The sequence below is a fragment of the Necator americanus genome, chromosome I, assembly GCF_031761385.1.
Source record: "Necator americanus strain Aroian chromosome I, whole genome shotgun sequence".
In the NCBI taxonomy this organism is placed as follows: Eukaryota; Metazoa; Nematoda; class Chromadorea; order Rhabditida; family Ancylostomatidae; genus Necator; species Necator americanus.
The window spans coordinates 28,143,673-28,165,519 of NC_087371.1; the positions used below are offsets into that span (position 1 = coordinate 28,143,673).

Below are 21,847 nucleotides of genomic sequence, written 5' to 3' on the forward strand. Positions count from 1 at the left end.
GTTCTGATTTTCCTCTGCATTACCACGGTCCACGAACCCTTGTTTATTGTGTTTTACTTTTGTACTGACGTGTTGGTGACTGATTTTTTTAAAATAAAGGCTGAGTCATGCTGCGCTCTAGTGCCACTGGAATTCGTTTTGCTCTGCGTATTTCTGTACTCCGAACTAGATGCCTAGCGGCTATACCAAGAGTTTCTACGTCTCCAGTTTTTCGTCAACCCACCCTTCGAATAGCACAAACCCGCTTCTACTCGAGCAGGTATATTTAAAAGCCAATTATTGTTAAACCAAAGTATTTATTGTTTTCAAATTACAATTGGAATAAATACTGATTGTAGTTCAAGCGGAGATGGTGATCCCCCTAATCCAGCTCCTGCTGAAGACGATACTGCAGCTTTAGAGACTGCTATAGTCGAAGGAGGCGATGTGGTAAATGTACTGGGTTTCATTATATCGGATAGTTAGCGCTACTGGGTTTTGTCGGTGGGACTGGGGTTAACTGTATTTTCTTAATTATATATAACCACTTCAAAGTATGCGAGCTTTCAGTAAGTGTGAGACGCTTTGTTAGTGTTGTAGTCTTTAAAATGCCTTTGCAATTTCCCCAATTTTGAAAAATCTTGGACCGAATTCTCAAGAATTTTGATTAGATTGAAGTGGCAATGTCTTGAAAGTTACGATGTCTGCAGTTACGAGTTCTTGAACCGGTTACGACTGACTTACATGAGAATGTCACTGCAGCGAATCTTCTGGTTGATCTTTAGCCCGTGGATAGTGTTAAGCGGTGCTCCATGGCTTCTATTGTAGACATATCCGTAACAAAGTGGAACAGAACGTGGAATTCGTGGATTTTTGACTGGATTTTAAAGCAAAAAGTGTAGGACTTCTTATGAACAAACTGTATACTGTAGTAATTCTTTTTGAGTTAGTCTATGGTGTGGCAAATTTTATGTACAAGGAATTAACTATATTTATAGAAACAGAAGACTGGAAGGAAGTCACACCCTTTTTAGTTATAGTGTAGAAATTTTCTGATCTGAAGAGGTCATAGTGGAGAGAATTCACTCCGAGAGTGATGCTGCTATCGGGTTGCAAATTAGAACTTTGTCTCAAAGATAGACGTAGATTTTCTAAAAAGAGCAATGGCCACTTCTTCAGGGTCTCTTTTCCTCTTACTTCATAGGGTGCAATCACTTTTTTGTGTCGAATCTCATTCACCTGCTTTCATGTTCAAAATCCTCATCGAATTTATCTTCGCGTATATTTTCAATCACAGCAATATCGACGCGACCTAGCTAGTTATTGAGATTTCTTGGAAAACGGGATTTACTGTTAGCAAGATGCTAGTGCAAGTGCAAGCAAAGGTCTTATTTCCTCTATTTAGAGGACTAAAATCTTAGTGTGGAATTTTTTGGGGATTGCTATCAGTATCAGTAATACGATCGTAGCATCAGTTATTTTATATTTATTTCTTTTTTTCAGCTTACTGCAAATTATGAAGTTTTACAGAGTGGCATGAGTACTATCAATGTCCCTGATGTCTTTCCAATTGTTCCACTTCTAGCTATAAACCGCTATCCGTTATTTCCAGGTTTTATAAAGAAAGTGGATGTAAGTTCAAAGTTTTGCAGTTGTAGAAAAACCATTTTGTATTTGCTATTTCTTATTCCAATTTTAATTTGCAGATTGTGAAAGACGACGCTTTGAAGCAGGTGATCCGTAGCAGAGTTGCGCTGAAACAACCATACGTTGGAGTTTTTGTCAAACAGGATGATGAGTTAGTTTCTGTTTTATTTTTTTTTCAGAATTTCCTGTGATATTTTAACGATCATATAGAGCCTGTAGCCTGCGTAAACAGGCTTTGAAGGCGTTATTTCGATTAACTATGAGTATTATCTGGTTCAATGGATTTTTTGTGTGGAATATGCATAGCGTTACCTGAAACCGTATTCATAGTTGAATTTACACCCAATAAGGCTAACTACTTCAAATGGTTTGCCTTAATTTCATGCGACAAGGAACGAGCAATTAGAACATTACCAGCCTTGCTTGAGGGATATTCATCGATGAATGCAGCTACAAATCTGTACCGTTCCATCTCTAGTTTTCCCGTCCATGCTAAATCGGCTATCTACCTCTTATCTTACCAAGATTGTACTTTAGTTCTCCATATAGGAAAAGCGTTGCAAAGATGACTGCATAGCTTTAAACCATATAGAGTTGTGTGGCTTGTAGTTGGGCTCAACATTCTATGAAAACCTCCAGTTTAGGAACAAGGAAGAGATAATTACTTCATTGTCGGATGTGTATAATGTTGGATGTTTTGCTCAGGTAAAGTGAATTTAATAAGTTCTATTTTACCATTTTACGTTGTGTTATTCTTTTGTCAGAGCATCGTTAATTCGGGAATAGCAGGTTAATTGACATTTAGGTAATTGAAATGCGCGATCATGGAAAAATTATGGAGTTAGTATTGAGTGCCCACAGAAGGTAAGATTCAAGAGGTTTTAATATGTAATTCGTGAATCAATTATTGACGTACTTTATTGAGTGGATCTTGGCTAAGCTTACTAAAGTCCACTGGTTTTTGAGAATTGCAAAATCAGTAGCACTGCTAGTCCCACCGTATGTGAACTTAATTATAGCAGTTTCATAGGATACGAATACTGGAGCCTGTTGATGAAGCAGCTACAGGTACTGAAGAGCCACACAAAATTTTAAATGGTCGAAGAGCAGGCATCCGAAAAAAGGTGTGTGTATATAGGCAAGAAACAGCCGATTTTATTGTTTTCTTCTCAGTAAGGTTTTGGTTCGGGATTTCTATTGTTTAGGGATCCCCAACGCAAAAGCCTCCAACTCCGCCTCCTGAGCGGTCATCCATTTTGTTAGTTCGCACTGAGAACGTCATAGCAGAGCCAGCAGAAAGAAGTAATGAAACAAAAGCGAAAATGCAGGCTGTTGTTCAAACGATACGGTGAGCTGCCGTTAGTTATGTCATTAGCTCGTAGTTCTCACTCAGATTGTTTCCAAAAATTGAGGAACATAACAATAAGACTGTAGTCGGGTCAAAACGACATGAAGCTCTGTGCAGTTGTGTAAGCAGCTGCACTCGAAGCGGTGCGATGATGCTAGCGATTGGGATGGAGGTGGGACCATGGTGAACTGCGGAGGGGGGGAGCGGTGTAAGTAAAGGTCTTCCTTCAACTTAAATCCTAAACGCTACGTTCCACCACTCTGCTTCGAGCGCAGCCAGCACAACTGCACCGAGCTTCAGGTCGTTTTGCCCCAACTATGCTAATAAATCTAGATGGCTAAGTATTCTAACAAATAACTGAGCTTATCTGGAAAAAAAGTGGTCATCTAGATGTATGATGAACACTAAGAATATGAGCGGATGAGAAACGAAAGATTTTTATGCTGTATTTATTTATTAATTTGTTTATTGGAGCCATCAAGAAAGTTCAGGTGTTAGATTTATCAAGAAACTGAGTTAGTTGGGAAATGAAATGCATAGAACGGAGTGAGTGGACACCAAAAACCTGTAGATCACCTTTGATTTTTGTCCACACGAAAAGTGATAGGAAAAGTTGTTGGAATGGATAAAAATACATTTTTCCTCCTATTGCAGTTCTTTTCTTAAAACATGGCGTAAATAAGTTTTATTGCAGCGATGTGGTGCAGTATAGTGCTCTCTTCGGTCAACAGATAAACCTTCTCCTTCACCCTTCACAAAATGTGATAGAGAATCCAGTATATCTATGCGATTTAGTCGCTACTTTGGTACAGTCGGCTGACACGAAAGAGCTTCAAGAGATGATGGAGGAAATTAGTGTAAGCGTACCAACTATAAGTGATGTTACTAAGGTTTTAAAGAGTTGATTTTTTTAAATGAAGGTTGCGAATTTTAGGTCTCAAGACGTCTTGACAAAGCGTTGGTACTAATTCAAAAAGAGAAAACTGTGGCAAAACTGAAGTATGACATCAATAAGGACGTGGAAAAGAAAGTGCAAGATCAACACAGAAAATATTTGCTTAATGAGCAGGTTTATATAAACTTTAAATAATGGTGGTGGTGTAATGTATGTGTTGTGCACAGCGCTAAGACCCAAAATTCAGCTAAAAGTCATAAAGAAAGAGCTGGGCCTGGAAAAGGATGACAAGTCCGCCATCATTGAGAAAATGGAGGAACGGCTCAAGAAATTGAAAGTCCCTGATTATGCTATGAAGGTTGATGGTTTTAGTTCGATATTCCTCTTATTATGGTCCAATATTTTCTAAAAATCTTCATAGGTTATCAAAGAGGAGCAACAGAAGCTACAATTTCTCGATCCACATTCGAGCGAGTTCGGTGTAACACGGTAGGACTCATAGCTTCCTTTCTTACCTTTTTGTTTTCTCCATCTGAATTGTCTAAGAAAGGATCTACATTTCATTATATTTGAGGAATTATCTCGACTGGCTGACCAATGTCCCTTGGGGGATAACATCAGAGGAGAACTACGATTTACAGAAAGCAAAAGCTGCTCTTGATAAGGGACACTATGGCATGAAGGATGTCAAGGAGCGGATTCTCGAGTTCATTGCAGTGAACATGTTAAAGTACTGTTCCATGATAATTGTTATTTTTCTTGATCTTAGGTTAATTGTTGTTGTTTTTTTCTTTCCTTTCTGAATGAGATTTTGCAGGAAACATGTTGGAGGAAAAATCCTTTGCTTGCATGGACCTCCAGGCACAGGAAAGACCAGCATTGCTAGATCGATTGCAGAGGCATTGAATCGAGAGGTATTCTTTTTCACATGCATTGTTTTTCCACTCACAGTTGTTGTTTGCAGTATTTTCGTTTTTCTGTTGGTGGTATGACTGATGTTGCTGAAATTAAAGGACATCGAAGGACATATGTGGGAGCGATGCCTGGGAAGATGATACAATGTCTCAAAAAAGTTGGTGTAATTTGTATAATACATTTCACTTCCGTCTTGGAGGCAGTTACTTTAGGTACACACAGAGAACCCGCTTGTTCTGATCGATGAAGTAGACAAAATCGGCAGTGCGGGCTACCACGGGGATCCTGCGAGTGCGCTTCTTGAGCTGCTTGATCCCGAACAGAATGCTAACTTCAACGACCATTTTTTGGATGTCCCTGTTGATCTTTCCAGGTGCATTTTTATCGTGCATAATCTCTATATTAATCACATTTTAAGGATTTCGACATATCGTTCAAGTAACCAGTCGCGTCTCACTTTTGCAACTAGTTTACATAGCTTTGCATTTGTTTTCACCTAAGTTAGCTTAAGCCACTAAATATGTGATTTTATTTTGTTTCATCTTGCAGAGTGTTGTTTTTGTGTACTGCCAACGTTGTCGACCAAATACCAGGGCCGCTGAAAGACAGAATGGAACTGATTGATGTTAGTGGCTACCTTGCTGAAGAAAAGATCGAAATAGCCCAGCGGTATTTGATACCTCAAGCACGAAAAGAAACGTAGGTTTTTTCAAGTTTGACTGTGTTTCAGCTGATGTAGGTATCCTTCGACACTTCATGAATACTTTCAATACATTTCAAAGATAGCAATCGCTTAGGATGCCTGGAAGCCATATTTGACAGCGCTCAAGCGCTAGAATCCCTGAAATTTAGCAGACAAATCAATTACACGAGCGCTTTCTCTCCATTTCCTTTTCTACGATGACTATTTGCACGAAGTTTCGTTTCAGAAGGTATTCTTAGAAAAAAAGCGCATGACTATATACAGAAGCGCTTATGATGTCTGGAACCCATATTCGACAGAAGCGTCCTCGATTACATTGTATTTTCTCACTAGCAAAACTCATTTTATCTTTTATGAAGGAAAAATGACTTAAAACGATCTACATCATGTTAAAAATGACTTTAAGGTCAGCATCTCTGTAAAAATAATCTTGCCAAAAAAAAAACTACCGCAGTGTAGTATCATTTTCTTGACGAAAGCATTTGCTAAGCAATAAGAATATCCAAATAGCATGGAATAAAATGACAGTGAGAATAAGTGTGAACTAAATGCAGTTATAGTCGGGTTAAAACGACAAGAATCACGAGTGTAGTTGCGTACACGCTCGAAACGGCGCGGTAGAGGTAGCAGTTGGAGCTGAGGTGGGACCGTCGCAAACTGCAGCAATGGATGGTTTCACCACGCTTCTAGCCGCTACGCTCCACCGAAGCGCCTCAAGAGAAGCCGCCAACGAAATTGCGTACGTGCTCTTCATCTCGTTTTGACCCTACTATACATCCGCCACTTTTCTACAGCACTCCTTATTTTGGAGATGATGTTAAGTACTCATTTGATCTGTCAAAGGAGGGGCGGGCGAAATGAGAGGAAACGAGTTCACCATCGTCTTTTATTTAAGATCTCTCACTGAAGAGCAGCTAACTATCGATAAAGACGCAGTTGAAAATATAATCAAGCATTACTGTCGAGAATCAGGTGTTCGAAACCTTCAGAAACACATAGATAGGGTGAGAATCTTCTAATTCCCTTTTGATGTTCAATATAACACTAAACGCTGAAGAATTTAGATCTTCCGAAAAGCTGCCTTGCAAATCGCTGATAATCCAAGTGACAGCTCAACGCCTTCTACTATTGTTGTGAATAACGAAAACCTGGAGAAATTTGTAGGAAGGCCGAAGTTCACTTCTGACAGGATGTACGAAGAAACACCGCCTGGCGTGAGTTCGTTTGGAATTCAACATTTGGTTTAGTGAGAGTTTGATTTCACTGTGAGAGTATTTTATAAACAGGAAAGTCATTATGCGGAGTATAGAGAAGGTGTAGAGAAGAGGTGATCCTTCTTCTGGCTGTGTACATCAAGGACCACTTTGCGAAGTCATACTGTCGAAAATTGCTTTTGCTTCCTTTCTGACTGTTTCGTTTTGTTTCTGTGAGCCATTGCGAATCAAATGTGCTCGAGTTTTCGTGGCGATTTACGACTTTCAATGTAGGCACTGTATTTCTGAACTGTGAACGTTTGAAAATGTTTTCTTAACATGCTAAAACTCTCACCAACAGAGCACTTCTTGAAACCTCATTATTTTCGTTCACATCTGTAGGAGTAAGCGAGACATGTGCACTTGAACACATTCTTGATTTTAAGACACCAATGATATTTTTTCAAAGTCAACTTTTACTCCTTCGTGTGCGACGAATTCTCTCTGATGTCCTTACCGTCTTCAAACAGAAAGATTCTCTTCAAACAAAATGCAGTTGGGTCAAAACAAAATGAAACACTGTGCAGTTGCGTAAGCGGCTGCACACCACGCGACATGGTGGAGATCGCGGTTGGAATTGAAGTAGAACCATCGCGAACTACAGTTACTAGAGATGTTAGTACTGGTGCTCTTATGATTCTAACCGCTACGCTCCACAGCACCGCTTCGAGCCGTTTACGTAACTGCACAGTGCTTCATGTCGGCTTGACCCTACTATATCACATCGAAGATTGGCTTCCTCGTTTTCACCCTTAGCGGTTTTCAACTTTAACTAAGGCCTTCAAGATGTTCATTTAGAATGCAGTTATTTTATATGGGATTTTCTTAAAGAAAAGGTAGGAGCGTTGTTAAAGTTACCTGTGCAGCATACAACCCACGTTCTGTTTCACTTTAGAAAATTTCTCAGAATTTTTAGGTGATAATGGGTCTCGCCTGGACCGCAATGGGCGGCTCAGCTCTGTACATAGAAGCTGTGCTGAAGAAACCTGTCGATTACGGAAGCGACAAAGATGGAAGCTTAGAATGCACCGGTAATTTAGGAGACGTTATGAAGGTTTGCCCACCACTTGCAACTTGTTATATCCGACGAGGGTTCTATAGTCGCAATTTTGCCTTAGGAAAGCGTCAGAGCGGCATTGACTGTCGCGAAATCAATACTCGTGAAAGACGAACCTGACAACAAATTTTTCGAAAAAGCTCATATTCATATCCATGTCCCTGAGGTATGTTTGATTTTCACAAGCTTAATTTCCTTGGAAGAAGTATGACAGTCTAGGGAGCCACGCCAAAGGATGGCCCGTCAGCAGGAGTTACGCTTGTTTCCTCACTTCTTTCACTTGCCTTAAACAAACCTGTAGTACAAAATATGGCAATGACTGGAGAAATCTCATTAACTGGAAAGGTATTGCCTGTTGGAGGCATAAAAGAAAAGGTTATCGCGGTGAGTCTTCCAAATAACGATAAATGAATAGAAGAATTCACCAAATTGTTCAATTAAGTGTAGTATAAACAATCTTCCCTTTCTGCTTTCCACGCACCTGTCACGAACGGGCTTTAATTTTTCTGCATGCTTGCTTCCTAACTTCATTTCTACGTTCAAACATTGCTTTTCCGATAAGAATCTTGTGAGTTTGCTTCCCTAATTCCAGGCACGACGAGTTGGAGCGAAACGAGTGTTCTTGCCGTCAGAGAATCGCAGAGATTACGATGATTTGCCAGAATTTATGAAAGACGACCTGGATGTACGATTTGTTTCTGAATACTCCGAATTGTACCAAGACTTATTCGAGTGAATTCAATTAGTGATCTTAAAAGCTGGATTTGGTAACCATGCGTGCTCCAGATTTTTGAATTTGTGTTGAGGAATGATACTGGTCTGCAATCCCCACTGTCAGTTATTGCGAATGTTTCTTGATCTTTTAGTTAGCAACTTTAATCAGCGCGAGTCATTTTCATCGTTGTTATAAGTTGTTATTGTTATAGGCAAACAAATTTAATTTGTAAATAAAGTATGATGACTATTTGCTTATATAATATGCTGATGCCATCGCTCTTCTTGCGGTCACGGAGATTGTCTTGAATATTGTTGGAGAACAAAGTTAGCTCAGTTCTTCTTCTTTCTTCTTGTTGAACTTGTTGAATCCCACAAAACATTGAATGAATATAAAATAGTAAAGTTGGGATGATTTACGACATTTTTAGGAAACACTTCAGACGTTTGGCATCTCAGGAACGTTGCTGATCATCTTATTTTGGGGTTTTGCCAACACGATCAAATCATTAAAGGAGTGTAACCAGAACGCGACAAAATAAATGGTCCCAGTTTCACTGCCGATGAAGAAGTTTGCTTTAAATTCAGCGGACACAAGATATACATATAATTCTGTATGTGCTGCTCTCACTACCGGTGATTTCAAGCAAGAGAACCGTCTGAAGGAAGCTGCGTTGTCAGCGGTGTCAAGATCTTGAAAACGAATGGATATTAAGAGCGAAGGAGTTTGAAAACGCATGGGAGGACGAGAACTCGAAGAAAGCCTATGCTTTACTAAGACAGTACAGCGGCAAAATGAAAAGATGTTCTCCAGTCTTAAACACTGCGAATTGAGTCATTGTCGGTAAAGGAACCCTATCTTTGGTTTGATCACTTTAACAGCTTGCTGAACCGGCAAGCGCCATCAGCTCCTGAGCTCGAGCATTTTCAGCGACCGTCATACGCAGTCACCGAGGAACCACCGACAGAGTCGGAGGTTCTGGTCTGTATTCAAAAGATGAAGAATGGGAAGTCTGGTCAAGACAGAATTAACGTAGATGAGCTGAAATTTCTTCCCTCATCTGGGATTCGCGAAAAAAGGGGGGGGACACCTATAAAAATTTTTTTTTAAAAAAAAAATTTTTTTTTTGGAGAAAAAAAAAATTTTTTTTTAAAAAAAAAAAAAAAAAAAATTACGGACCATCGTGGACCAGCTTATCAAACTTCGCGAAGAAACAGAGCGCGATGAGATGCTTTTGTTATGGCCGACCTACGATATACTAGGTATTCATCGTCAGCAGCTGCAGGTGATGGATTTGGAAGTCAGTGGAGTTAGCTTTTTGAACTTTGGAGTCTCTTTATACTCTTCTCATTGAGGCTATCGTCTCAACGCGCTTTGCGCTGATGGAGTACGAGGAAAGTTTGTTCGCTTACTTGATAACATGAATCAAGGAACAACTCCTGCAGTTCGAACACCGACCGGGTGTACAACAACACCGTTTGAAGTGGTGACTGGAGTAAGACAAGGAGCAGTGGCAGGATCCTTTCTGTTCCATTTTCGAGGAACAGTAGATCATTCTATGGACATCCATATCATACTAACACAATCAGGATGCGTCTTGACCGACTTCGAGTATGCTGACGATATTGCGATAGTCTCGGAAAGCAGCACAGAACTTCGGGTAGACCTAGCGTCTACCCGAAGTTAGCTTCAGCTTATGGGTTACGCCTACGTCCTGATAAGTAAAAGCAGTTCTGAGTCTCCTCGACGCCTTCAACAGGAATCAGGGTAGATCAGCCGACCAAACTCGTAGATGAATCCTGCTACTTCTCAACTCCTTGACTAAGTATTTGTGGTCAACTCCCATCGCTATGAAGAGAAGCGGCGAGTCTATCTCTCCTCTCTTCGCCCTATTATGATGTATGAATCGGAGACTTGGGCAGCATCATCTACAGTAATGGCGAAAATCGACTGCTCAGAGAGGAAACTGCTCTCCGAGAGACGAGAAGAGACGTCTGTTTGGCTACTTCTAGCATGGGGTATACCCCAATGGAGATCTTTATGCGGAAGTCGATGTGGAGTACCGGTGAATGATAAGTGGAAAGTATGAACATCTGACACCGCCAAAAAAAGTGGCTACAGAAAGTCGTATTCGCTTCTTCGCTAATATTAGAGGGTGATCAGCAGACCGCCTTGTGGAACATGCTCTAAGGATCTTCCCGGATTCAAGCTGTAAGAGGCCTCCTGGCCGGAACTGGAAGTGCTGGACTGAAGTGATGAAAGAGGAACTGAGGACACTCGGCTTGGATAGGCTGTTCAGGCGAGACGTATTGTTTCGCAGGAGACAATGGAATAGCGACGAATTGGATTGATTCTGTGCAAGCTCTTGCTGAAGAACGAGTAGGTTCGGCAGAGCTATGGTCAAGGACGACACACCTCGGCGAAGATGCGGGCAATCGCGTCAGGCGACCATAACATCGGCTAACCAATTAAATCAAACAAGATATGTGACGGTCCCGCACCGCACTGGCGTTGTACTGATTCTAGATGCAACTTTTTAAAAGTACTATTTGACGCTTTTCATCATGGGTATCAAATAAATTATATCTGCATATCAAAAAGGTTCAGGGTACTTTAGTAGACATCAAAAGATAAATTGACTGTGAAGAGCTGAGAATCTTAATCGCTCAGCACTAGAGTTCGTCAAGAAATAACCATGATGATTAAAGAGGTCAAGTCAGAGCTGATCTGTTTGGTTTGGGTAGCGGATATCGCCAATTCCTCACATCGGTAGGCATGAACTGGAGAAGATGGTTGTAACTATAAGAAGCACTAATACACTAGAACACATGCGTGTGTATGCGAATCAGAAAATCACCGCGGAACCGTTGAGTGAACAACGAGATGCGCTCCTTCCCGCTCGGTACTATCAAACCAATTCAGCACAAAGAACCGCGCTCCGCACTGATCTGTCTGCAAATGCATACATATACTAAATTTCCTAGCCATTTGTTTTTCTGTTTTCATGAATATTGTTCTATAGATAAGTGTAATTAACTAGAACAATTAAATTAAGTAGTCGTATAAATCTCCGATAACCTCACCAAATTCCGATGCATAGTAGCAGTGAAGGAACCTTTTCCACTCGATACTCGGTTCGTCGCTTGACACATTCGGGGCATTCCTTTAGTCCTGTTTATCAGTGTCACTCGGATTTCGTTGTGTATTAATGAAGTGGGTGGCGATCACAAACAATGGGCGTTTTATTCGGTACTTGACTATTCATATAATGTATCACCCTGTATGTTTTCCAAACCTGACTTTTTTTGGCCCGGTTCTGATTTGTGGGAATATTTGGGAGTACTCCTTGAACAGTGTAGAAATGCGAAAAATCATCATAGGATCCATCTTACTGTATATAACGTTCGGTAAATATATTTTGTGCAATTGCCAGGTGTTGTTAGCATGGTTGTCATTGAAGAAGTGCAAGAAGGCTCTAGTATAACCGAAACAGTAAAGAAGCTGAAAGAAGAAGGGAACAGGAATTTCGGTCAGGGAGATTGGGTAGCTGCATCCGAAAAATACAAGGTTCATTTTTCCCTCTTATCCCTAGTCTTCCATGATTTGACATTAATTGTTTAGGAGGCGTTGGATATTTGTCCTCCTGAAGCAGAGTCTGTTCGATCGATCCTACTCTCCAACTTGTCGGCCGCCTATATCAAACAGACACAGTGGGAAGCAGCAGCGGAAGCTGCTACTGAAGCTATAAAGGTTGTATTTCACTCTTTTTTCACAAAAAGATATGCTCTGTGGAATTTGAGCCTATATCTTAACCTGTGTAAACAAAAACCTGTAAACCCAGTAAAATTCTTGGAAATTTTTTGTTTTAGAATGACACCAAAAACTTCTCGTCATAAAAACGCGGATGTCTTGCATGAGTTCGATCCATTTATATCTCATCTGTCTTTTGCGCTTGTTCCTCAGGATTTATCTTGCTATTCTTCCACAGATAAGAAGGAAAACTTCAAAGAAAGGGGTTATTCCTAGGGCCTTCCTACTCAATGACTGCTGTAGGAGGATATGAATTTACAGGCTAACGTGCCAAACGAGAAGGCACTGGAGCGACGAGCTTTTGCGTATTCAAACATTCCGGAAAAGTACCAAAACGCAGTCGACGACTACGAAACGTTAAAGGCAAGTTATTTATTCTCTATACTCAGTAATATAACGTGAATAAGTAACACATCACTTCTGTTGTTCATGTCTAGGAGCAATTCCCACAACGAACGCAGTACACCGCAAAAATCCGAGAAATACAAAAGAAAATTGAAGTTCGAAATGAACAGATGAAGGACGACATGATTAATAAATTGAAACAGCTCGGTCGGCTTATGTGAAAATCTTGTTTCAAATTGCCTTTTCATTAATATCTGTTATAGGCGACGTGTGTCTGCGCCCGTTTGGTTTGTCTACGAATAGTTTTCAACTAACACCGAATGCAGAAGGTGGATATAGCATATCCTTGAAAAATAAAGAGAATCCTAAGGAAGACGAAGAGGAAACTTCATGACATTATTCTTGTACGGAATAAAATGCTCTAATAATGTAACAATGTGGTTGCTATATCCGCAGCAAGGCTTGGACATTTAAATCCAAAGAAACCATGCTTACTACTTGTTATATTTCTACTCCCATTATATTTATTTATACTATTCATTCTACATACAATCGTCCTAGAAAAGGTTCGATCACCAGAAGTACTTCCCAATGGACTCTGGTATCCACTTGTCGTAAAATTTCGGGGCTGCATATTCCGAGTGATGGCGCCAAAAATGCTCTTTGAAGAACAAATCCTTATGTGAATGTGCAAAAACCTGAAATGCACGTTAAATGGACGAAGTTAGGATGACGTAAACACAAGCACAGATAACAAAGAGAAGAAAATAAGCACCTCGGGCTGCATTGGATCCCACCATTTGTCACCGAGGGTGAAGTACACAGGTTCGCCGTACCAGGTTCCTGAAATATTTACAGAAGGATAGTAAAAAAAGGATTACTGAAAGTGGTCTTAGCACTTATAGGAAAAGTCATTCCATGAAAATCGCGAATTAGTAGAGAAAATTCAATATAACAAAGTCCAAAACGAGATATACTTTTAAGTTTTCTCCCGTGTATTTCTCATATTCATATTCTCATATTTCTACTTCGCACTTGTAATTTGTTGACTAGCTGTGGCAGCAGTGCTGCCCAACATTCATTGTTCCAGCTTGCATGGAGAACACAAGAGTGACCAAAACAGAGTAAATGAGGAACCTAACATCAAGACCAGCGGTTTACGATGTAATAAACAGAGAGAGAGACTTCTCGAGTATACCATAACTAAGAAGAAAGTCTATGAAAACCAACAAGTCCGAGAATCATCATCTAGATACTGTCGAAATTAGATTGCTGCAGGAGATGCGGTTGAATACAGGAAGAGAGCGCTATTTTCCTAGAAACACTCGGCAACTGCTGCCATTCGCCGAGCTCATATGGTGGAGAATACTTGATGTAGTTCGCCCCAACTAAACCCGGTAAAGGATTGAAAAGGCACCCAAAAAAAGTAAAGCAGTGGGTACCTGACTGACTTAATCGGTATTCTGGTATTATTGTCTGACGCAGCTGCTCGCATCTTCGCCGTGAGGTGTTGTCTTTCAATATAGGTATTCCCTGTAAACCTCCGTCTACAAGAACATCCATACCCCACTGGTTCATGTACTGCGAGACTTTGCGTCGTTAAGGGTGAGCAGGAAAACTAGCGGTTTTCGAAGCAAACAAAGACATCAAGACTGCACGAGAGAAAATCAAGAATCTGCATTCAGGTTCATCCTTCTATTCACATCGTTCTACCTGGTTTGAGTTAAAGGAATCACCCCATGAATCTGGCGTGATATGGACTTTCGTTGGAGTATACCTATGTCGGGTCGTAGAATGTAATATATGAATGCGAATGTATGAATACGGCATGATTCCGCTCATCTTTCTCTGTATCACTGTAAACAGACGGCTTTGGAATGTGGTTCCTTACGACATCCTCTATTGCAACGCACCACCCTTGCACCCCGCGTGCGATTCGTCGAAAATCCATTCGGATGCCCCGATAGGCAGTTCATTTCATTCGATGGTGTTTACAGTGGTGCAGGGAGAGATGAGCAGAACCACCCCCGTATTCATAATCTACGACCCGATATAGAGATACTCCAACAAAAATCCAGATTCGTGGGGTGATGCCTTTAAAGGATGAAGGTTAGGATAAAGTGTCTGGCGCTAGTCAACCCACTTGGCATGCGCCAACGCGTTCACTTCAATTCGGATTCTTTTGAGTTTTACGAACGTGCGATTGGCCTATGCAGTAACTTGCGGCAACTAGCCGATGTGTCAAGTCGGTGTTTTTATCCTCCCAGAGAAGTCTGGTACCAGATTATCGACCCCGGAGGGATCAAAGGCTTGATGAGCACTAGAGCGGATTCGGAGCGGAGACAATACGTATAACTTCGCGTTACGTCAACGAGCCAAAATTGGCGATGCCGCTGCATTCGCTATGGAAATTAAAACAAGTCAAACCAGACACATGATATATTTAAAAGACTGCCGTAGGTCAGATTGCCGTAAGCGAGTAGGTGTCACGAGACAAAAAGCAAGAAGACCAGATGGTCAGATTTCTCCGCAGATTCCTTCAGAAAAAAGTGATCTCCTTCGTGACGGTATAGTGAGTAGAAACTACTAGGGAGTTCGTATGCGCTAGAGACGAATAAGACATTACTGGTGCCCTCTCAGGCAAGCTGAGCATCAAAATGGAGTGAGAGGGGTAATGCACTACTGCTATCAAAAAGTGCTAATGTTCACCGGCCACCTGTGACCATTATACTAAAAGACCTTAGGAGAAATCTACCTGTCAATGTTAGATTTTTGTGTGAAACACGCAGAAGAACAAACATCTGGACCCAAAATTACGTGGTTCATCAACACTTGCATACATAACCCAAATAACCAAATAGAAATGGATAAGTCTACTCATCTCAAAAAGGTGTGGAGAAAACCTATAAAAAATTGGTGTGCACATCTGTTAAAGTGAAAATCAGATTAGCCAATCAAACAAAGGGTCAAAAGCAAAAAAAAAAATCCCTTAAAAGACCTAACATTTAAAGAAAGAAAGAAAGAAAGAAAGAAAAACGCGAGCAGAAACGAACCGGTTTTCCATCCAGGAACATCCTTCATGACCTCCTCTTCTAGATCTCTATTCTTCTTCAACAGTTTGAGCCAGCTTAAGTGAAGTTTTCTAAGGTGCCATCAAAAATAATTACAACAAAGTGTTACACGCACTTCCGGTCACGTTCGGCAGTAAGAAAAGGTTGCATTGCATTTGTAATGTCGACGTCTTCAAACTTCTCAGTTCTAAAAAAACAATAAGTCTCATCTCTAGAAGTGTATAGCCTTTGAAAAAATCTTCGTCCTGTACAAATGCCACCTACACTCTTGCTTTCTTTTTTGCTATAGAGTCAAATGCACCGTAAACTGATGCTCCAAAAACTGCTGCTACCACAACACCAGCTGAAATTAACAAAGAATTTACGAAATAGTAACAATTAAACCAGAAAGGAAATGCTGAGATGAATGAAGGCACATCCCAAATAATAAGAAAACTTACGCCTCCACACAAGTTTCGGAAATGTGCGTCCATAGTTAAATTTACGATAGCCGCCCGAAGGTGGCATATCTTGACGGAACCCAGATTCGGCCATCTGAAAACAAGTTGCCTAGTAATTGACCCGTGGGGAAAAAAACGAAATGAAGCATTAAATAGAGGAACACAAAGAACTGAAAGAAATCTTAAAACCGATGTGCGCAGTGGCCGTCTCCAAAAATCACGAAGTCCGTAGCATCACTGCACCATTGCGGAGGACCTACTGGCAGCAAATGAGGATGCAGGATTTATAGGAGTTTCTATTTTTTGCACTTGTTAGTATGAGCCATTGCCAATGACTGTGGATGATTGTTAGGTAGACTATAGCTAAAAAAGGATATCTCATTGATTTCTACATTAAGGGCACAGGAATTGGAACTTGGTCTGGATGTTGTTGGAGCACTGAGGGTTTATACTGACGTAGATTTGCGGCGATACATGAATTCTATTCGGGGAATAGTTCTTACAGAAACACTTTAATTCTACGTTCATTTTGAGAACAAGATGTAGTCGTAGTTAAATATGCTTCATGGAAAGACCACACAATTATGTCGAACAGGCAGTGCAGTTCCTTATGGCTAAAAAAAAAACAACAAAAAACACATACACAGAAAAAAAAATGTGGGAGAATTATAGGAGTCACACTACTGCTAAACTGGATGGTGTTGAATGTGTTGTAAAGTGCGCAGCGCACCAACATTTATGACTAATAAAATTAAATCTTTTGATTTTAATATATACTTCGTTTAAATGTGGCCGTGCTCATCAGTTAAATTTTATTTACTGTGCTTTCTTTCGTTTATGTGTCCACTTATTGATTTCTATCTAATATGATCGTTGTTACGTTCGTATGCACACTCTTTGCGTGCTATCTCTCGCCCGAGGTGTACTCTATATCCTTAGTGAAAACTTCATAGTTTTTCTTCTTCGTTATGTTTCCTTTCACATCGTTTCCTGACATTTCCCCACAAAGGCTATACTACATACATAGTGATGTTCAACGAAGGTTTTTCTGTATTCCGCCATCTGAAAGAACAGGATTGGTTCGCGTAAGCAAGTCATTATCTCAGGTTGCTCCTAACCAAGTTAGGCGTACTATTGCCGCTGCTCTTCTCACTTATTTTCAATCTATATTATGGATACCACTCACAAGTTAGTTCTTTCACTTAGCTCTTTCTTTTCTGTATAAGTGAGATTGTTGTGATTCTAGTATTGCCATGAATGAATGCCCAGTCTGCGGCGTAGCCAAAAAAAGAATGGAGAGACACCTTGTCGACGTTCATGGATATTCGCAAGACCAAATTGCGGACTTCAAAGTTCAGAAAAAGAGCCGGAAAGTTGCCGCTTCGGGAAAGCCAGTGTATAACTGCGAATTCTGTGATGCGACATTCAACAGTATGAGTGGGCTGAGCCGTCATAGAGGAACAAAACATGCCGACGAATATTCACCTCGAGTTATCATGTGTCCCATCTGCAGAGAAAGCGTCAAGGTGAGTCATATTGATTATCGGTAGCTTTCACATTGGTTTCGTCCGCGTAATAATTGTTGTCCACATTTTTATTGATGAGTCCATTTGATCTCATTGTACTTACATATGTAGAGTCACCGTGAACTCGCGAACCATGCTCATCAAGAGCATGCTGAGGACCCAGACGAGTTCGTGGTGGAGACCATTGTTTTCCAAAATCTGGAGGATTATGAGGTTAGAGTGGTACGACATATGCGTATATGTAGATTAGACTTTCCTCAACGGTTTTTCTTCAAGAACTGGAAGCTATCCTTGGAGAAGGGCGGTGTGATAAGTCGTTTCATAGCAAGAACGAAGATTACGGAACACACTAAAGTGACCTATTTGCGCTGCCACTTCTCGTTCCATTCAGCTTCGGTCGCAGAGAAAACGAAGAAGTCTGTGCCCTACTGCACAGCTTATATGAATGTATGTGTACTACATTTTCTAACACCAACAATAAGTTGTTCCTAAAATCAATTGTAATAAAAGCAGGCAAATTCTAGGTGACGGAGAAAGTTGATGGTGTGACAGTCGAACACTGTCCCACCCACCTCGGACATGAAGCCCGCCCATCTCAGTTGAGACTAAATAAGAATGCTGAGCAGTATATATCTAGTGTGTATCTAGGACGCTGCTTGCAGCAAAATGCCGTGTCCTCGGTAACTAGTGGAGAGGTTGGAACTGCTCGAGATGCGCCTTATAGTAGCTTTGGAGATGAAGAGATGATGGAAATGGTAAAGGAAGACTATGTAGAAAAAGAAGAGCAGATCCCAAGAAGTTTGACGGACATTCAGGATCGCCACAAATTTATTTTGCAAAGGATCGAAATGGTGATTATAATTAAAATTCGTAGTTGGGTTCAAAAAGCTGTAACATATGTTTAGGAGTATACATCAGCTCGCGAGAGTGTCTTCAAAGTGATGAGAAGACCAACGGAAAGAACGGAAATGGATTTAGAGCACGCGTTGCAGATGATGCTGGAGTTCCGCAGAGTGGTGGACTCGTTTGCAAAGAATGTTGAAAACAACGAAAACACTGGGCGCCTTTTCCGCCGTCCAGTTGCACCTCTGATCGGCCGTTCTCAAGGGCTTGCTCCGATACGGAAACTCCATAAGGTTTGTTTGAAACCAATCCTTTTCTGAAGAAATCCTCTGAAATATTTGTTCAGCGCTTCCTTTCACGCAACGAAGAGCACGCTAAGCGAAGGTCAGCGATGTACATTCCGAATTGCGAGCAGAACGAGAGGGACGTTTGTGTCGTATGCCTTCGTATACAGCCAGGCAGTAGTAGCACAATCGGCCAAATTTGTTGGATTCGATGTCCAACATGTGGAGATTGGATGCACACCGAATGCCTCAGCAACGTTTGCCCTTATGACGGTACTGAGCTGAAAAAAAGTGATGTGTAAGATGACAAATATAATGTTCATTCAGTATGATGATATACTTGTAAATGTGTACAAATAGAAGTAATATATAAATGTTCGAGTTTATGACAAACAGCTATGACATTTTCATAATCTTAGGTATACTGTATTAATGGAGCAGCAGAGATTGAGTATAATTTACTATCAAAGCCTTAGTTCACATGCGAGCTTCCCCTCCAAAACATCCAACGACTCGCATTATCATGTAGGTGCGTCATTAAAGGCATCACCCCACGAATTTGAGGTGGTACGGATTTCAGGAGGAGCATTCGTATACGGGATCGTGGATTATGGGGAAAAGGGTGATCCCGTCCATTTCTTCCTAGCTACCATAAAAAACGGCCCGGAAGATACGGCTTCGGGCGCTATTTTCTACAAAGAGTTCGATTGGAGCGTTTCAACCTTGTGCATGCAACGCATCTTCCGGGCCGTTTTTTACGGCAATTAGCGAGGAATGGACGGAATCACCCATCTCTCCATAATCTACGGTTCCGTATACGAATACTCCACCTGAAATCCGTACTACCTCAAATTCATGGGGTGATGCCTTTAAAGGAGAGAAGGTACAGCAAACGATTTGAAAGGGAAGAGAAAGAGGAGAGAAATTGATGAAGTTATGATATAGTATGTAATTGCATGAATTAGAGAAAAATAATGTTGATTTGGGGAAGAACTTGGGGGGTGTATACGAACGTATCCAATGAACATATAAGAAACGAACAAGTTGACACCTACACAAAAGAAGCAGCAAGAAATAAAACTTAACTGACAGGCAGGGGCACATTTAAACGACATAGAAATCAAAATCAGAAAATGTTATTTTATCATGTCGTAAGTGTTGCCACGATGCGCATTCAACAACACATACGACACCGTCCAGTTTCGTTTGGCTGGTGTGACTCTTTACGCTTGTAGGAACATGTCTTTGTGCTCTCTGTTTCAGTATAGGATAAGTGGGAAAGGTAAGAGAAGTGACACTCAGTAGAGAGTCCAGCTGGATGTAGGTTTTAGGATCTATCATAGGGCTGTTTCAGTTCCGCTTCTACTGCCGGAATTGTTGTCTCCTCGCAGTTGGTGAGAAGACAACAAATCCGGTACTCATGTACTAACAGAGAGACTTGAGAACAAGTGACACTGTGATTTTTCTTCTTATATCTGTAACTGCTCTTCTAAACGGTCTACAGTCGTCTCAAAATTACCTGAAGAGCGGTGCAGTTGCGTAAGCGGTTTAAAGTGGCTCGGTGGAACTTCTGCTCAACTCCATGCTAATGAAGGTTCTACAGCAAACACAATTGCACCACGATTGAGGTAGTTTGATGAGCACGAGGTATGCATATTTTCTGTAGTATTACGTCCATTTTATGTTTGAAGGTGATTTTTTTTAACGCATCACATAGTGGTCTAGTGCAATGGTGTTCATCACTACAAAAATCTTTCTTGGATATGCGCGAAAGGAGCTCTCCTTACTATTCATTTTGATTATTGGTGGATTTTTTGTGGCAATTTTAGTCTTATTTGACGAGATAATTAGATTAAATTGAGAAATTGCAGTCGAAGATTTCGCCCACTAATCTGAAAAGACCTCCACAACGGTTTTCCCCCCCAAAGGGGGGGGGGGGGGCTGGGTCGAACTGCGATGCACAGGGAGGTTCGTCCTCCGGCAGGGTCTCCCAAGCTGAGAAGGAGTTCGACACATCCGACATTCCGACTTCTCGGAATCGGAAGCCAGCTAAGAGTAAACCACTGCTAGATTCCCACCGTCTTGGCAAAATGTGAGGTGGTTCCCTGATCCATATAGGTTGGGCGACGACCTGTGGTGAAAGCTAAGCTCGCCGTGGCATGGCTGCTTAGTTTGGGAAAGTCTCTTTGCCACTCCAGCATATTCTGCCTCAGTACCCTGCACACTGGGCCCTGCCTTTCAGACGTCGGACGGTTGGCGACCGGTGGAGGCGATCAAATCTCAGGTTGTCAGGACGTCATTGATTCTGGACCAAGGCGACGCACGCACGACTCGCCATGGAGACTGTCTCAGACTGTGTACTTACAACGCGAGAACAGTTTCACAGCGCCGACCTGCATGCCTTCTCGGAGCTGCAGAGCGTATCAATTTCACGGTTGCTCTGCGGAGACCAAGTGCAGAAGGAGCGACGTACGACAGATGAATGACGGTACCTTCTTCGTGGGAGAGGTTCCGTCGCGAAATGTAGGCGGTGTTGGTTTGTTGTGCACCCATCTGTCGTCCATCTCGTCGATTTCCGAGATCCTGTACCTCGTTGGCCATTCTTCGCCTCCGCCCTCTGCGCCAAAAATCCATAAGTATCATCAACTGCTATTACCAACATCGCAGCTGATCATTCCGATTGGACGCGTTTTACGAGGAGCTGGAGGAGTAGTCCACAACGAGAAGTCCTTTTACAAATTCGTTGTCGGAGACTTCAACGCAAAACTAGGAAAGGCCACAGAAGAGGAATACAGGATTGGAAGATTTGGACTAGGGGACCGGAATGAAAATGGCAATCGTCTCGCCGCGCTGTTGTCCGCCGCTCGCCTCTTTCATGGGAACTCTCTTTCTGAAAAAGATCATCGTCGGTGGACATGGGAATCGCCCAATGGCGCGACTCGTGCGGAGATCGACCACATACTCACCAACCGGAGGTGGTGTCTACTTGACGTTCAGTAGTACCATCCTTTTGTAG

General features: G+C 41.5%; 5 protein-coding genes across 11 annotated transcripts; 4 read left to right on the plus strand and 1 right to left on the minus strand.

The window, feature by feature from the left end:
• Positions 1-107: 107 nt before the first annotated feature.
• RB195_007109 (uncharacterized protein) lies at positions 108-8,533 on the plus strand (the record flags this gene model as incomplete). 2 transcript variants are annotated; one of them, XM_064180550.1, is made up of 23 exons in its annotated part: positions 108-259; positions 339-435; positions 1,510-1,611; positions 1,686-1,777; positions 2,271-2,331; positions 2,432-2,490; positions 2,657-2,750; positions 2,832-2,974; positions 3,669-3,831; positions 3,909-4,043; positions 4,117-4,227; positions 4,291-4,358; positions 4,444-4,599; positions 4,687-4,783; positions 4,834-4,941; positions 4,997-5,157; positions 5,334-5,483; positions 6,383-6,491; positions 6,552-6,701; positions 7,657-7,794; positions 7,859-7,963; positions 8,017-8,181; positions 8,390-8,533. In XM_064180550.1, 23 exons carry the CDS (start codon positions 108-110, stop codon positions 8,531-8,533), a joined length of 2,760 nt encoding a protein of 919 aa, XP_064037413.1. The 2 variants fall into 2 exon arrangements, with proteins under 2 accessions (XP_064037413.1, XP_064037414.1); XM_064180549.1 differs by having other exon boundaries at positions 339-429.
• Positions 8,534-9,751: 1,218 nt separating this feature from the next.
• Positions 9,752-13,061, plus strand: RB195_007110 (uncharacterized protein; the record flags this gene model as incomplete). Of its 4 annotated transcripts, XM_064180551.1 has the most annotated exons (8): positions 9,752-9,812; positions 9,868-10,194; positions 10,812-10,895; positions 11,946-12,079; positions 12,134-12,262; positions 12,584-12,685; positions 12,760-12,874; positions 12,931-13,061. In XM_064180551.1, the coding sequence occupies 8 exons, from the start codon at positions 9,752-9,754 to the stop codon at positions 13,059-13,061; spliced, it is 1,083 nt and encodes a 360-aa protein (XP_064037415.1). The 4 variants fall into 4 exon arrangements, with proteins under 4 accessions (XP_064037415.1, XP_064037416.1, XP_064037417.1 ...); XM_064180554.1 differs by lacking the exons at positions 9,752-9,812; positions 9,868-10,194; positions 10,812-10,895 and having other exon boundaries at positions 11,957-12,079; XM_064180552.1 differs by lacking the exons at positions 10,812-10,895; positions 11,946-12,079; positions 12,134-12,262; ... (1 more) ...; positions 12,760-12,874; positions 12,931-13,061 and having other exon boundaries at positions 9,868-10,199.
• Positions 13,062-13,239: 178 nt separating this feature from the next.
• On the minus strand, positions 13,240-16,272 carry RB195_007111 (uncharacterized protein; the record flags this gene model as incomplete). The annotated part of the gene is made up of 6 exons (XM_064180556.1): positions 13,240-13,365; positions 13,443-13,510; positions 15,721-15,794; positions 15,854-15,925; positions 16,003-16,081; positions 16,179-16,272. 6 exons carry the CDS (start codon positions 16,270-16,272, stop codon positions 13,240-13,242), a joined length of 513 nt encoding a protein of 170 aa, XP_064037419.1.
• A 1,077-nt stretch (positions 16,273-17,349) lies between these two features.
• RB195_007112 (uncharacterized protein) lies at positions 17,350-21,831 on the plus strand (the record flags this gene model as incomplete). 3 transcript variants are annotated; one of them, XM_064180559.1, is made up of 8 exons in its annotated part: positions 17,350-17,366; positions 17,425-17,704; positions 17,816-17,917; positions 17,981-18,151; positions 18,229-18,555; positions 18,610-18,840; positions 18,894-19,104; positions 21,074-21,831. In XM_064180559.1, 8 exons carry the CDS (start codon positions 17,350-17,352, stop codon positions 21,829-21,831), a joined length of 2,097 nt encoding a protein of 698 aa, XP_064037420.1. The 3 variants fall into 3 exon arrangements, with proteins under 3 accessions (XP_064037420.1, XP_064037421.1, XP_064037422.1); XM_064180557.1 differs by lacking the exons at positions 18,610-18,840; positions 18,894-19,104; positions 21,074-21,831 and having other exon boundaries at positions 18,229-18,302; positions 18,367-18,388; XM_064180558.1 differs by lacking the exons at positions 17,350-17,366; positions 17,425-17,704; positions 17,816-17,917; positions 17,981-18,151; positions 21,074-21,831 and having other exon boundaries at positions 18,448-18,555; positions 18,894-19,133.
• On the plus strand, positions 21,310-21,831 carry RB195_007113 (uncharacterized protein; the record flags this gene model as incomplete). The annotated part of the gene is made up of 1 exon (XM_064180560.1): positions 21,310-21,831. The coding sequence occupies one exon, from the start codon at positions 21,310-21,312 to the stop codon at positions 21,829-21,831; it is 522 nt and encodes a 173-aa protein (XP_064037423.1).
• Positions 21,832-21,847: the final 16 nt, after the last annotated feature.